We start from the raw sequence: 17,429 nt of genomic DNA, 5'->3' as shown, positions 1-17,429 counted from the left end.
GAAAAGGGAGTTTAATACATGTGCCTACAGTGTCGTCCCAGATTAGCCTGTTCAGTCTGCACTTAACGCCTTAAATGGATTTTTGCTAAAAGGAGACTTTCTTTAAACAGAAATTATCATAAAACTGCAGTGCAAACTGCACAGGCTAATCTGGGAGGAAACTTTACCACATGCATTAAACCCCGTTTTCACAGAGCACGACCAATATGTGTAAAATATGGTCTCTATAGAACTGCATGCGATGAAGCATTTTAAATTTTAAAGTTCTATGTAAATTATTTTCTTATGTTATTGTGCAAATTCATTTGTCATCCTGATCCCTTCACAAGCCTTTACTTGCAAGCATATGAGCCTCGCGCTAAAACGGGGTTTAATGCGTGTACGTGAAGTGTTGTACAATATGAGCTTGTGCAGTGTGCACAGGCTAATCAGAGACAATACTTTCTGCTTAAAATAGATTTTCTCTAAGAAGAGACTTCCTTTAAAACTTAAGATACAAAAAGGACAGAAACTGTAGCCCCTGATTAACCTATGCTGACTGCACAGGCTATTCTGGGACAACACTATATGCATCTGCATTTAACACCGCTTATTCAGAGCAAGGCTCATATAAATCGTTGGCATAAAACTTCAACTCCTAAACCTCTATTAACCTCTATTGCTTATCGGTGATTTCTTTATAATACATGAGGTGAGCATACAACTGGATTAGATACAATAGTTTCTCAGTTCATCTTTGTAATATACGAGTTTGTTTTTTTTCTGCAACAGATTTTTAGCTCATGGTGAGCTTTTGTGGTCGCCCTTTTTTTTGTAATGCTTTGTTTCCTAGTGTTTTGTGTTGTGAGTCTTCAGCATTTCTCTTTTGAACCACTATGTTCAAATTGGGTAACGAGGGTCAAAAACTAGGTAAATAGGGACAATTAATGAAGGAGCTTGTGAACACTCGAGAGGTCCAATCTTCATGAAACTTTGTCAAAACATTTGTCCCAATAATACTTTAGCCAAGTTCAAAACTAACCCACATAGGTTCAAATTAAAGAAAACAACTCCCAGAGAGAGGCTTATAAAAGAACACTCTCAATGATGCTTTGTCAGAACACTTGTGGCAATGATATCTACAAAAAGTTTGAAATTGGGTCATGTGAGGTAAAAAAACGTAGTAATACAGATACAAAAAATGTCTGTGAACACTCTAGAGTTGACATGTATTACCTAATCTTCATGAAACCTGGTCAGAGCATTCATCCCAAAAATGTGGCAACCCAGTTTTAAACTGGGTCACATGGGGTCATAAGTAATTCATTAGGTCAAATAAAGAAACAACTTGTGAACATATAATAAACTCTTTGGAAAAGATTAGTTCCTTTGGGGAATCTGGTGAGTGCCTCATGACTTAAGGCTCACTTGAAATGTTGTTTTTGTCAATTGTATTTTTATTTTGATGTTTTTTTTTACCCCATGTAGAGCACAGATGCTTCAGGCCATTCAAACTTCCGAATGGTCTTGAAGTCCAAGAGTTTTGATGAAATAGAGGTGACTCATGTCTTCTGTTATGCTATACTCTAGTCTAGGGCCTAAATTTACTAACCTTTTCTTAGACATAAACTTTAAGAATTGACTTGGAACCCAGAAAAATGCATTCAGCATTTTAATATATACAATCTATAAAATTTGCATATGTTAAAAATAAATTGTTGAGAAGGATTTAAGAGTTGTTTTGTTTAAGGTATTAAATTCCATGTAATAATTAACTGTACTTTTTTATTCTTCATTTTAAACCTTTACCACTTAGTAGCAAAGTGAAAATGGCTATGTGCAAACAGCATAAAACCAGAACAGCCTGCGAGTAACTCGCAGTCTGTTCAGGTTTTATGCTGTTTGCTGCTCATCAATAACTAACGGTTTGAAATGAAGCCTTTAAAACTAGAATTAAGTTAGAAAGGTTTTTAATTAAATTCAACTTACTAAGGGACTCTCAATGCATACAGATACGTATCTAAGTGGGAAAGGAATAAGGGTCAAGTCTAAGAATTGGTTGATGAATACAGGCCTGGTTGTTCAATGCTTCCCTGCTTTACTACTAACGACTAAAATCAACACACAGTTTCTTTTGCAAATTTGTGTTCATGTAGGCGGTGATGAATATGCACATTTAATCTTTTACCCTAGATTTTGCATTTATTTATAGCATAATTATCTTGTATACAGGCTTATAAAGAAAAAGTGCATAATTAGTATTTATAAACATTAGATATAAAACTAAGTTACATGTAAGAATATTAACCTGTTATGAAACATTATTTAGTTGCACTTGTTAAGAATTAATTGAAGGAGATTTTTTATTTAAAATTAAATACTGTAATTCAAAAAAGTATACTTCATTTACATGTGGGAATATTTTGTATACTATGATGTACCTCTTCAGGGGAATTTTTCTTGAATAGTTAGAATTTTTATCCCTCGCCATAGGCAGAGGGATATGGTTTGGCATTGTCCGTCCTTCCGTCTTTCCGTCCTTCTGTCTCTCCGTCGGTCTGTCCATCAGGTACTTTTGTGTCTGGAGTCATATCTTGGAAGTGCTTTGGAGGATTTTATTGAAACTTGGTATGCTTATATATAGGGATAAGAGGGTGATGCATGCCAAATGGCATTGTACACCATCGGATAATAAAAGAGTTATGGCCCTTTGTATCTTGAATTTATTTTTTTTACGGATTTTATTATAACTTGGTATGAGTATATATATTATTATGCATAAGAGGATGATGCACGTTGGCATTGTCCATCTGTCCAGAACACTTTTGTGTCCAGAAGTTTCATGGCGGGGGATATCAATTCAACGAATTTGCTTGTTTTTCAATGCATCAGCATTTTCTTGTCTAGTAAGATTGGGTAACATGAACCATTTAATTATAAATTATATAAATGTGTAAATGTAAAGCCTCTTTAAATGGTATACTTATAATATATTACATATACTTATAAGTATCATTTTTATAGATCATTAACAAAGCCTGTTTACCTGTTAACTTTTGTTGTGCAATTCACAGGAATTACAAGTTTAAATTTGTTTGGTAACTGGTGTAAACATTTATAGAAATCTCAAATGTTATTGGCCAGTTAAAAATACCCTGCTGTATTATGAGAAGATTAACCCTTTCCCACGCAGAAGCAAAATGAAAATGGCTATGTGCAAACAGCATAAAACCAGAACATACGCGAGTAACTCACAGTCTGTTCAGATTATATGCTGTTTGCTGCTCATCAGTTTCTAAGGGTTGGAAATGAAGCCTTTAAACTTGAATTTAGTAAGAAAAGTCTTTAATTAACTTTCTAAGGGACTGCAAATGCGTCAAAATACATATCTAAGTGGTAAAGGGTTATGAAAAGTGTGTGTGTGAGGGCTGAGTTGTAGTGTTGCCTGCAAGACCCAGGTTCTTATGTCTGAATTCTAGGTTACTATTCAAGGTCAAAGATGATATTTAAGAAACATGCATCTGTCCAGCGCATACATTTCTCTAGCATCAATGGATTTTCATATGACTCACCATGAATTATCCACATGATATGACAGAGTGTTGCGTGTAAGAACCATGTCCGTAGTTTCAATATGAAGGTCACTATTTAAAATCAAATTTAGGACATTTTGGTCCAATTTGGAAAATGAATACTTGAAAATTTTAAACTTTGTGTAGTATTATGGAATATCAGATAACTTGTCAGAAACGATAAGCATGGTTCGATGATGTTTTCGCTTGCAAAAACCAAGTCCTTATGTGCAAGATGCATTTCACAAATGAAGGTTTAAAGGTCAAAATATAGCCTTGAGCAAATTAAGTATTTTAAGTAAATATGCAGTAGTAACAAGTATACTAAGCCATGTACGCTAGAATCAAATCCCTAGGTTGAAGGTCAATTTCACAAATGAAGGTTTAAAGGTCAAAATATAGCCTTGAGCAAATTAAGGATTTTGAATAACTATGTTGTAGTAACAAAAACTTCAAGATCACACTTAAAGGTCAGAGGTAAAATAATATAAATCAAGGCGACATTGGCTTATCTTTATCTAAAACGGTGTTTTACTGATGGGTATATCATTGTGGCAATAGAACATTTTTTATAGATTTATTACAACTTACACAAGTACAATATAGTTTGGCATGATTCCTTTGAGCATGTTATGCATGATGCATTCCATATTCTAGACTCAGAGTATTGTGGTTTCATTATCAAGACACGTTCAAGGTAGACTAGTATGGTTTCAACTATGTTTTAGGTTTGAAATTATGGTTTACAGTAACAAATAACTAAACTCTATGGGTCATTTGTTGTGCCTGAAATATGGACAATTATGTTGCACTGCAATATTTGAACTATTTATAGGCTGCACATTAAATCTTTATCTGTCATTTCATTATATAACAATTTTACCAGCTAGCTTTCCTTACCTCTCAAGACCAAAAATCCAAGTAATGAATCATTTAACCCTTTCCCCATGAAAAGCAAAGTGAAAATGGCTTTTGCAACCAGCATAAAAAGAGAACAGCCTGCGAGTAACTGGCAGTCTGTTCAGGTTTTATGCTGTTTGCTGCTCATCAGTAACTAATGATTGGAAATGAAGCCTTTAAAACTTGAATCTTGTAAAAAGGATTTAATTAAATGTATCTTTCTAGGGGAAAACAAATGCGTCAAAAAACGTATCTAAGTGGTAAAGTGTTAAGTATTGACTCATTTAAAGCATATTATGATATGTCTAAGTAAGGGCAGATGTGTTGTCTCTTTTGCAGAAAAAACCAAAACAAGAGGGTGCTGCTATGATTGAGCTGTCCAAAATAATGGTAAGATAAGATACATTTATGAGCCTGGGGATCTGGGGTTTAATTCATGTGCGTAAAGTGTCATTCCAGATTAGCCTGTGTAGTCCACACAAGCTAATCAGTGATGACACTTTAGGCACATGCATTTAACCCTGTTTTCCCAGATTGAGGCTCATAAAAGAAACAAAATATAGAAAGAAAAATGTGGAAAAGAAATTCCAGACTAAAACCCTGGATTGGTTTCTGGTTGTGATAATATGATGTCCAAATACCAAATACTATCCTCATCCGTATACTTCCTGTATATTAGTAGTATAGTCAAAATCGGCTTTCATTAGGTTCTTTTTTTAAGTTCACATATTTTATCTTGTTAAACAAACACCATCAATTTTTAATATATTAAACTATCAATATATGTACTAAATAGTTTCATTAAGACTTCTGTACTGATAATATTACTGAAATAAGCAATATAATCATAAGTAAGGTACATGGTATTATCGTTTGTGAACATTTTGAATTACCTTTTCTATGATAAAAAATTACTTACTTGAAACAACAACTCAGTAGTACTCTGTACATGTTTGATCATGCTTATTGCATTACCTTAATTGTTTGTAAATTGCACAAAACACTTAAAAAAATACCTAGATAGGACGGATTGAAATACTAGTGATAATTTTGTATCATTAGAAAAGATATTTTTACAAAAGCTATTCTTTTTAAACTCATTGGTTAACAATTTAGATTGCTTGATTTCTTGCAATTCAAATAATTTTGATTAGTTCAAATTTTTATATTGAAGTCAAGCGCTATCATGTTTTGCAAAACGAATTGACTTTGTAGTGTTTTGTGTTGACAAATGTTAGTGTAGTGTGAAAACAATATGATTTGTGTTATTTGATTTATGAATCAAGTGCGTTCATGAAATGATGGCATGCAAGGTGTTGAGGCCTGCCACCTAGCTTTTTTAATAAATAAAAGTCCATAATTTTTGTTTGCCTAAAAAACAGACTTATCTGTTGTGTTTATTTTCATGCAAATATTCCAATACAACGTAAGTATTCAAATACTTGAATTGTGGAAAGTTGGTGACATCCTTAGTTTTAACAAATCAAAAATTGTGTTTCTTTGACCCAATATTCACATAAAAGTTTTGCCCAAACATTGTTTGCCTTCAATAAGCTGTAAAATGTTATGAACAATCAAAAATCTTGTAACATGCTACAAATAATGAAATATTATCTTTAATATTTTTACCAATCTGAAATCTTCTTTCTTCGAACAAATCTTATCTTGTATGCTTTGACCAATCAGAAATCTTGTGTCTTGTAGCAAAAGATGAAGTGCAACAACAGTGGGCCAGAACTTGAACCAATTGTGAAGGACCAGGGAAACTCTGAATTAGCTCAAGTTTTCCGTCGCGTGAAGAAATCAGGCTCCATTGATGGTTGGCCTTTTTTTTATGTTGGTCTCTTGGGAAACAGGATACAATTGCGTAAAGTCTGGTTCCAGATAAGCCTGTGCAGTCTGCACAGGCTAATGGGAGAAGACACTGTCCATCTGGCGGTGTTTTTTTCTCCTATAAATGAAAATTAAAAAAGAGGACTGAACAGGCTGATCTCGGGCGATACTAAATGCACATGCATTAAGCCCTGTTTTCCCAGAAAGTGTCTTATTTGTATTATTAACTTAATAATATTTGTACAAATATTGTTTTCTGTTTAAAACTGCAGGGAACTGTGTAAATCCCCATTGAACTTAATAATTCTATATTTGACTGAAGAATTCATAAGACATTATAAATTATGTTACAGACCTAAATATGGGTTGTGTTCATCTTGAAACAGGTATAGAACACAATTGTCAGAAAACTACATGGTAATAAATAATTTTACTTAATATATTGCGGTAACTTTAAATTTTATTTTATTAAAAAATAAGGAATTGGAATATTATATTTTTCCTCATAAAAGGACATGTTTATGTTCTCTGAACTTATCCCTAACTTGTGCTTATGACTATATTTCTTGTTTCAAGCAGATCAAAAGTGCATACTTCCCCAGGAAATATAACAAAGTATTACATAGGTGTTAAGTTGTTCATCTTTTTTAACAGAGATTTCTAAAACTTGCAATTTTGCTGATCAGTTAACCCTTTACCCCCTCGATACGTATTTTGATGCACGTGTAGTCCGTTAGCAAGTTACATTTAATTAAATACCTTTCTTAGAAAATTCAAGTTTTAAAGGCTTCATTTCCAACCCTTAGTAACTGTTGAGCAGCAAACAGCATAAAACCTGAACAGACTGCGAGTTACTTGCAGGCTGTTCTGGTTTTATGCTGGTTGCAAAAGCCATTTTCACATTAGTTTTACCACATGCATTGAACCACTTCTCAATGCTCAACCTTAATATCTTCCATATATGAATAGCACAAAGTCTTTTAATTAACAATCACAACTACCCTCTAGGAAACTGCAACTTATTGCCTTTTCTGCACAGGCTAATCAGCATGATCAGGGACAACACTTTCCGCTTTTATGGAATTTTTCCTTTAAAGGAAGTCTTCTTAACGAACATCCAGTCTAGGCTGAACGTGTCCTCCCTAATTAGGCTGTGCAAACTGCACAGGCTTATCTGAAAAAAAATTAATGTACATGCATTGAAGCTGGTTTTACCAGAATATGTGTCCTGTATAATAAACCAACCTGCATTCTCATGTTCTTTAGGGGGCAGAAAACAAGAAGTGTATTTTTGAAAGTTATTTCAAGTTAAGCTCTACATTGTTTGTTGATCAATTTCAGAGTCACCAGTTAACATGAGAATAAAGTTGTCTCAAGTGCATGAAGAGCGAGAATCTGAAGTCATGTAAGTGGTTGCCATGGTAACAAAATAACGCTCATTATGTGTATGTGTAAAAGCTATACTTGTGTCTGCATTTATTTCTAAAGATTTTTTTGTTTCTTTCTATGCAACTAAAAGCACTCACGATATATTGCCACAGTAGTATGCTTCGAAAAAATTGATATCTTACCCTCATGTTCTATTATTTTCGACTTATTGTGTTATCTTTATTTGTACATGTTTTGTAAACAGTAAAATGAAAATAATTAAGGAAGTCTTATAGTTCATTGAAAAAAGTATCTTATGTTATGTTTGAAGTAGTTGTTTTTGTTACAACAGTTTGTAATTCTGTCTAACCCTCTTAAAAAGCTAAATATTTTGCATCGTTAGGTTTATATCATAAGGTGTATTCTTATTACATAAATAAGGGCAATCTGTATATAAATGTATTTCAAAACAGGTTTATTTTATCTAGCTGTATGAATGTGTGCAAGTTTATGTTTGGATGAAAACACTTAAATATAAGCAATAAATACTTACACTCATGAACACACCTTTAACTTACCCTGTATTTCCCCACTGTACTTTAACAAAGATATTTCATTCAATCCTGTCACATTGTTTGGTGTCTACAAGATGACATTGACGATGTTTATTTTGTAAAAAGTATTGATCATTTGTTCAATAGAATCCTAGCTGTTCATAGAAGATTGACACATGGAACACTTACATACAAAAATTAAGAAGATAGGCATAACTGTTGTATGACTTGAAGGATTGGTCAATCAAATCTATGGTGCATATAAATGAATGATGGCAAAGGTTACAGAGAATTTACATGTTGCAACGTTCACATTCAAACGTTTAACATTATGTATGTCAGAGCATGTTTGAAACAAAATTATCTTTGATTTCTTGTTAGCAAATAAATATGGATATTTTATTCTCATACTTACACCCGCATTGTTTTAAATGTATTTATTTAAACACTCAATTGTCTTTCTTACAGACCAAAAACTATGCTCAAACATTATTTTTAAATTTATATGACCCAAGTCATGCAAAAATGGGTTTTATGTCAGATGCGACCAGAGTAGCTGTAGACCAGTCTGCTTAATCATGTAGTCTGGTCAGGAGCTAGGAGCTAAGCTTTCTGCTATAAAATTATGCAAGGTTTCTTGGTCTCATTAGCAAACGGGGTAGCTCCTGAACAGACCGTGTAGATTCCCAGACTGGTCTTTTGCTATGTTGCCCACACATGGCATAAGTCTGACTTGTGCATGACAATGCTCAGACGTGTTTTGGCTGTGAATTAAAGCCATAGCTTTTTGTTCTCTGCTTAACTCTATAAACTTGCCATTTATAAACTCCAATAGTATCTGTTCAGAACTTCTTTATTTCATATTTGAGTCTTGCTCTGAAAAAAATGGGGCTTTATGCATGTGCGCAAATTGTTGTCCCTGAAGTACTCAGAGGCTAATTAATAGGGCGAAACTTTTTGTCTAAACTTGATTTTTGCTGAAAAGAAGCTTCCTTAAAACGCAAAAATATCATAAAAGCTGCAAGTGAAATTGAAGTCCCTGATTAGCCTGTGGGGGACTGCACATGCTAATCTGGAACTACCCTGTCTTTACACATATCCATTAAGCCCTGTTTTCCCAGAGCAAGGCTCAGTTGTGTTTTGATGTGCTCGTCTTCTTTTCTCAGTCTCAGAAAGAAACCTGCTGTCTCAGCTGATGCTTAATTTACGTTCCTGTGCTGATCTTTGCTTGCCAATCATGCTAAACAGGTATAGCACTCTCAGCTGAAGTACTTTGGTGGACGGTTCTTTTTGTATATTATGTTACTGAACAATAAACAACTGAAATTTTAGTAAGACATTTAATTGTCACATTTTGTTACATTAGGTGATACATGTTCGCACATCTTTTTCATATTTTCTAATTGTGTACTTAAATAAAAGGTTTGGAGTTACACATGATTTAAGTTGTTTCTTGTGAAAACATCTAAAGCTTGTTAATCTCACAGAATATTATAAAATCAAGAAGTTTATCAAACAAAAGTGTTCTATTTTAAGTTTCGTTTTGGTTTCAGTTAATGGCAGCAGTGTTCATTGGTTCGCTTACATCTGTTATTCACATTTGTTTCCTACAGCTTTGATTAGATCTATGAAGTTACTTGATACTTCAACAAAAATATTTTTGATCCTGTTCATAATTGTTTTACAAGCAATTTTGAAGAGAAGGAACTGTGAAGTTAGGGCATTGCATGATATAAAAGTCAAATGATATTTTTTCACTGTTTCAACACTTGTTCCACAATTTAAATAAAATTTTAAGGTTGTAATATCCACACTTGGTTAACCAAATTACCCCAAAACTGCAGGCAAAGTTATTATTTTATTTGAATGAAATTTATAAAGAGATTGACTCACTATTAATTAAGACTTTAATTCCTGATACATTTCTAATACAAAATGTTATTTTTTGCATCACAAATTTGTGTGCTATTGCTTGCTTATGAGACAGAATGTAAAATCTTATTGCAATTTTTCAGAGAGTAGTCATTGCATTGTAACCAAAACATTCCCTGACATTGTCAACGCCATTCAGAAGGATGACAAAACATTGTGGCTTCTGTTCAGGTTTAAATAATGATATTGAACAAGTCGTCTTGTGAGGAAGCTGTCACCTGCAATATTTGCCAGTGCCCCTCTTCAGGATGTGATTTAAATTGCAATGAGCCCAGCTATGGGAAAATGCAGCTAAATGCATATACATAAAGTGTTGTCCCAGATAAGCCTGTGCAGTCTGTACAGTCTTATAAGGGATGATAATTTCCGCCTAAACTGATTCTATTAAGAGAAAATATCACTATAACAAAAAATACCATAACAGTTGAAAGTTGTTGTCCCTGATTAGACTCTGCAGACTTCACAGGCTCATCTGGGACACACTTCATGCATTAAGCTCTGTTTTCCCAGAGCATGGCTCAAATGTTGTCCAAATGTTATATTTGTATCACTTATAATTGAAGTCTTGTATTTTTGTTCGTTTATATTAATCTAAAGTCTGTATTTATCTGTTTTTACCGCTACCAAAGGTTGTTTACAATGTTTCTTTATTCCACTGAATTGCTTAAAAAAGAAACTACTTGTTGAAAACTTTTTTGTTGGAAAGATTATTTTTTGTTAAATCCACAGGTTGTATGTGATATGACGACATTCCTTTTTGTATGTGATATGACAACATTTCTTTTTTATCATCAGTAAGTTTTCAATTTTTATTTTGCCAATTTGATGGCAGAAAGAGTTATTCTTGTGCAAGCGAAAGGTTGAGGGTGACGCTATGAAACTATAACTTCCTTGTAAGCTGTTTATTAGATGAGCCCTATCACACTTTGTCCTCAAATTATATACAGATATAGCATGATTGCAAACCTAAGACCAGGCTTGAGAACCAGGCATAAATAATTGCCATAAATGTAGTCCTTGATATGAGCTGCAGTATTGAAAATGTGTCATATGCCATATACAGCCAGCGTAGCTCCATTGCAGCTGGCACAGGCTGGTCTGGAGCTATACCAGCCATATCTAGCATAAGAACCTTTTTGGCATGATACGGCTCATTTGTATTGTTTCATACACTTGATTTTTCATTGTTAATGAGGAACTTGTCAAGCTTCAAAAAAGACACAAAAATAGATGCTAAAGTACCAAGATATATTTTTACTCAAGTATATTATGTATTGTCCACAATGACTGTCTGATTTTATTGGTGTTATTTCTGTTTTGTAAGGACTTTTACGCTCGTATTGCGTCTGCTATAAAATCAGGAGGACATTTTTATGCCCCCGGTAGCTTGGCATATAGCAGTTGAACTGTCCGTCCGTCAGTCATTCTGTCCTTCCGTCTGTCCAAAAACTTTAACATTGGCCATAACTTTTGCCATATAAGATATATAAAAGATAGCAACTTGATATTTGGCATGCATGTGTATCTCATGAAGCTGTACATTTTCAGTGGTGAAAGGGCAAGGTCATCCTTCAAGGTCAAAATTCAAAAAATACAATCCAAAGGAAGTAATAAGCTTTAAAAGGGAGATTATTTTTAAACCTGCCAAATGATTTATTTAAGTTTTTTTTCAAAGCGGCGCAATAGGGGCCATTGCGTTTCTGGCAAACACATCACTTGTTTAATGTCACCCATAAGGATACATAATGAATTTGTTTTTGTTTTTAATGTTACCTTATTAAGATGTGTTCATTTGTTTAACTGATTTTGCATTCATTTTTTATTAAAAACATGTTTTTCAAAGTTTATTGTTTCAAGTTTAATCACAAACTTGATTGGTTGATAAATAGTTACATTTTTGGTTAAGCAAATTAATATATAATTTATATACTCATTAGTTCTATGTTATATGTTGTTGTTTTTAAATAGATGTTCAACAGTGAATGTAAAATTACTTAAGTCAATGTTATTTTTGCAAAGTATGTTATATACCAGTATATTGTAAACATGCCTTCACAAAATCTTACCAGCAAATGTATCTTCTATTTTAGTTGTTAATTGTTTGTTTACTTGAAAATTGAACTAAAAAAGCTTAAGTTGTGTTTATATCTTGTATTTCAAATTGTCAAATATGTACAAAAAGGTTGTATTGTCAAGTTTTTACAATAACTTGGTTCTGTTTTGAATTATATAATGCAAGTAAAAATGTGAACTAGAGGATCCCAGATCATATTTGAACAAAACCAAATCGGTAGATCTCATTCATGGGGTTATGCAGTGCATAACTTTGAAGCATACATTTTACTCCCCTGTTTTAAGGGTTATTGACCTTTGTTATTTTTTTGTTTTTATTTTAAACAATTCCAGAAAATATCTAAAAAAATAACAAACAGGTAAACTTGAAACTTATAAGGAGGAAAGAACTCATTTCTGGGATGTGTACATGAACTATGACTCTTGCTTCCACATTTAAAGAGTTATTGACCTTTGAATTAGTTTGTACTTAAATTTTGTCCCGACTTTATCTTGAAAACTCTGTAAGGTTTCATTTGAAACCTAATTGGTAATTGATTATTAATTGATAATTTTATTCTTATTGCCCTTTGTATATTTATTACATTTAAATTTTGAATCTAAAACAAACTATAAGAGGTGCAAGAGAGCCATACTTTCTAAGTTATGTGCTTTTCATTGTTCATGCTGAACTTTTGTCCAGGACATGTCTTCATTATAATATTAGATATCGAACGAAAACTTCATTGAAATGAAGCTTGATTGTTTAAAAACTATTTCTTTAAACTGAGGTGCATATGGCCTCTGGCAAAGCTGCATGGGGAATTTTTCAGGCACAACATCGATAGCTCTAGATTAGATAGAACATGTTTCTTCCATTTTTCATTTTTAGCTCCACTGGCCAGAGGCCCGCGGGGCCTATGTCATGGTCCTGTGTCCGTCGTGCGTGCATGCGTGCGTGCGTTAACTTTTCCTTAAAACATCTTTTTCTCCTAAAGTACTGGTCCAATTCTGTTTAAATTTCTCAGGAATGTTCCTGGGGTGAACCTCTTTCAAATTTGTTCAAATTATGCCCATGGAGTCAAATTTGACCCTGCCCCGGGGGTCAAAAAAATGAAAATTTGCTTATATAAGGCCTATTTTGTGAAAACTTTCAAAATCTACTCATCCATAATCATTGGGCCTAGGGCTATCAAATTTGGTATGTAGAGACATCTAATAGTCCTGTATCAAATTTCTTCAAATTATGCCCCTAGGGTCAAATTTGACCCTGCCCCGGGGGTCACAAAATTGAACATATGCTTATATAAGGCCTATTTTGTGAAAACTTTCAAAATCTACTCATCCATAACCATTGGGCCTAGGGCTATCAAATTTGGTATGTAGAGACATCTTATAGTCCTCTTCCAAATGTGTTCAAATTATGCCCCTGGGGTCAAATTTGACCCTGCCCCAGGGGTTACAAAATTGAACATATGCTTATATAAGGCCTATTTTGTGAAAACTTTCAAAATCTTTTCGTCCATAACCATTGGGCCTAGGGCTAATAAATTGGGTATGTAGAAACATCTAATAGTCCTCTACCAAATTTCTTCAAATTATGCCCCTGGGGTCAAATTTGACCCTGTCCTGGGGGTCACAAAATTGAACATATGCTTATATAGGGTCTATTTTGTGAAAACTTTACAAATGTTGTTGTCCATAACCATTGGGCCTAGGGCTACCAAATTTGGTATGTAGTGACATCTTATAGTCCTCTACCAAATTTGTTCAAATTTTATCCCTGGGGTCAAATTTGAACCTGCCCCGGGGGTCACAAAATTGAACATATGCTTATATAAGGCCTATTTTGTGAAAACTTAAAAAAAAATATTGTCCATAACAATTAGGCCTAGGGCTACACAATTTGGTATGTAGTGACATTGTATAGTCTTCCACTTAGTTTGTTCAAATAATGCCCCAGGAGTCAAATTTGACCCTGCCCTGGGGGCCACAAAATCGATTATATGCTTATATAGTGCCTATTTTGTGAAAACTTTAAAAATCTTTTTGTCCCTAACCATAAGGCATAGGGCTACCAAATTTTGTATGAAGTGACATCTAATAGTTCTCTACCAAGTTTGTTCTAATTATGCCCCTTGGGTCAAATTTGACCCTGCCCAGGGGGTAACAAAACTGAACATATGCTTATATGGGGCCTATTTTGTGAAAACTTTATAAATCTATTTGTCCATAACCATTGGGCCTAGGGCTACCAAATTTGGTATGTAGTGACATCTAATAAACCTCAACCAAATGTGTTCATATAATGCCTCTGGGGTCAACTTTGACCCTGCCCTGGGGGGTCACAAAATTGAATAAACGCTTCTAAAACGCCTATTTTGTGAAATCTTTAAATATCTTATTGTCGAAAACCATTCAGACTATGGCTATGGCTACCAAATTTGGTATGTAGTCACATCTTATAGTCCTCTACCAAGTTTGTTCAAATTATGCCCTGTGGGTCAACTTTGACCCTGACCCGCGGGGCACAAAATTGAACATTATATATGCTTATATCTTGCTTATTTTGTGAAAACTTTTAAAATATTCTTGTCCTTAGCTCTAGGACCTAGGGCTACCATATTTTGTATGTCCATGTAGTGAGATATAGTAGTCCTCCACAAAGTTTGCTAAAATCATGCCCCTGGGGTTAAATTTCACCAAGCCCAGGGGGTCACAAAAGTGTACATGTGCTTAAATATGGCCTATATTTAAGTATTTGCACATGCAGAGAATATTTGTTTCAGCCTTTTTTCAGCAGTGGAGCGATACAAGGCCATCATGGCCCTCTTTTTATTTTTAAATTGTAATGAATAAGTTTTGAACAATATCATAGCCCTGATAATGCAGGGCAATTGCATGTGTAATGAATGAGAGGGCCATGTCCGTTTGTCATAAGACAGTAGTGTATATATTTACAGATATATATTAAATGATTTATTAATAATATATGGTGAAAGTGGGCTTCAAACTATAGTTTTGCATTTTTCACCTAGTTATTTTTCTTTTTTGGTTTGGTAGCTTTTTTATCCATGAGCAATGCCAAGAATGTCAATAATAGTCTCATATATATTCCTCTGTGGTTTGGTGTAAAATCATTAACCCTTTACCATTTAGATACGTATTTTCATGCATCTGTAGTCCCTTAGAAAGTTTAATTTAATTTAAGACCTTTCTTACTAGATTCAAGTTTTTAAGGCTTTATCTATAAACCTTAGATGCTGATGAGCAGCAAACAGAATAAAACCTGAACAGACTGCAAGTTACTTGCAGGCTGTTCTGGTTTTATACTGTTTGCACATAGCCATTTCCACTTTGGTTCTTAGTGGGAAAGGGTTTATTAATAACAATTCTTTTATTTTTATCTCAATCCACATGCAGAATAGTCCTAACAGAGGAATTTATAATATATAATTGGTACGTGATATGGTAGCTCTACAAATGAAATAAAATTTAAATGTGTTAAAGTTTACTTCAAATACATTCTGTTGTAAAACAATACATTTACAACCATCGAAACAAATGGAAGATTCAATACAGGTAAATCAGATAATTTATATTGTAACAATCAAATTGTGTTGGATGATCAGGATTTTGAATATTATAAGTAAATGATTACTAATAGATGAATACCCCCATGATGATGCTTTGTGATTCATTCAATCATATTTCTCTTAACATTTTGGGAGGTGGAAAACTACAACGGGCGAGGCATGGTCAGGGGTGATAACCGCAAAAAAGGGTTAGGGTAAGGGTTAGGGTTAGGGGTCGGGTTAGGGTTAGGGTTGGGTTTAGGCTAACCCAAACCCTAACCCGACCCCTAACACTAACCCAAACCCTAACCCTAACCCTCTAACCCCCCCTTGCGTAATACCATACCATGCCTCGCCCGTTGTAGTTTTCCGCCTCCCAAACATTTTACAATATGACTTTCAAAACATAACATGTTTACTAGCCTTATGTAAATGTTTAACTGTAAAGGAGAGATGTTTGTATATGAAATTTATTCTTTCTCATGATTTCATTGAATAAAATAAGAAACAATAATCCCTGTATGTTGTGTATAATATTTGTTTTCATTTTCTTTTTTTGCAATATGAAATAATAAATGAAACATTTGTGTGACTCTGAGATATATTCGTTTGTTATGTTAATAACATTTGTTGTAACATTTTATTTTTGTTATGTATGATTTAACATTTTGTAACTATAACAAAAAGGAATGCATTCATGTATCAGATTAAAGAACATAATATACTAATTTGTGAGAATAGATCTCCCATATGAGTGGTGATGCTAATGCTTTTATAGTCTTTGCCGTAAGTTAATGCATTGTTAAACATACAAAACCTTGCGCGAAAACGGCACATCTAAATAAAAAGGACGAGCCGTTGGAACAATCAAAATTCAAAAATAAGAGAAGAGAAACTGTTGATACAAACCGCTTGTATTTAATAGCAACAAAGTGACCAATAAGCTATACAATGCAGTAAAATAAAAGTAGTAATATAAAAACACAAACTTGTTATTAATAATTAACATCACAATAATGAAATGTAAATGAAACATAAAATTTGAATTCCGGTTATAATCTCTATGTTTTTGTATCCACCAAAAGCTTCGTAAAGGCGGATAAACTGTACATATATTAACACTAACAATAAATATACAAAGTACATAAAAATGCAAATAATCAAATAGTGTTTTATTTAACATACGTACAAAAGAAAAAAACTTTTACTACTGCCTTATTTAAAATCAAAAAGATACTAAGAACATTGTTGACGATAATCCACCAACCTGCAATTTTAGTTATTGAACTACTAGGTTACAGTAAACCGAAGTTAATGCCGACTTTATATAAATCAGTCAATGTTTGTACATTCAGACATATAAAATTACAATAAAAAAATTGAATAAACAGACATGTTGTACATACAAAATGTGGTAATGATATTCCAACACAATTGCCATATAATACACCTGGGCTGAAAATAGGTTGGAAGCTTTACCATGACACGTTTAAGCAAATCGGCATATATTTGTTTAGTTACGCAAATTTATTTATGTTTACATCATAAAGGAATTCACATTGCAATTGATTTTTTAAGAAAAACGGAAATCTCAAAACGGAATTAGATAAATTAAATTATGTTATTAAATAAAACATTCACTTTGGAACATGTGAAAACATGTG

General features: G+C 33.4%; 1 protein-coding gene across 4 annotated transcripts in view; it reads left to right on the top strand.

The window, feature by feature from the left end:
* Window positions 1-14,592, top strand: part of LOC127843199 (shootin-1-like) — a 56,465-nt gene extending 41,873 nt beyond the window's left edge. For 2 of the 4 annotated variants that reach the window (XM_052373064.1, XM_052373063.1), the window contains exons 15-20: window positions 1,468-1,536; window positions 4,791-4,841; window positions 6,156-6,270; window positions 7,626-7,689; window positions 9,373-9,454; window positions 10,222-14,592. In XM_052373064.1, coding sequence (XP_052229024.1) covers window positions 1,468-1,536; window positions 4,791-4,841; window positions 6,156-6,270; window positions 7,626-7,689; window positions 9,373-9,409 — 336 coding nt within the window. In that variant the 3' untranslated portion in view covers window positions 9,410-9,454; window positions 10,222-14,592. The remainder of the gene's footprint in view (window positions 1-1,467; window positions 1,537-4,790; window positions 4,842-6,155; window positions 6,271-7,625; window positions 7,690-9,372; window positions 9,455-10,221) is intronic. The other 2 variants (XM_052373066.1, XM_052373065.1) reach the window with 2 other exon arrangements.
* Window positions 14,593-17,429: the final 2,837 nt, after the last annotated feature.

Source organism: Dreissena polymorpha, chromosome 8 (genome assembly GCF_020536995.1).
Source record: "Dreissena polymorpha isolate Duluth1 chromosome 8, UMN_Dpol_1.0, whole genome shotgun sequence".
Classification (NCBI taxonomy): domain Eukaryota; kingdom Metazoa; phylum Mollusca; class Bivalvia; order Myida; family Dreissenidae; genus Dreissena; species Dreissena polymorpha.
Note: the sequence above shows the minus strand (reverse complement) of the source record. Positions and strands in the feature narration are given on the sequence as shown.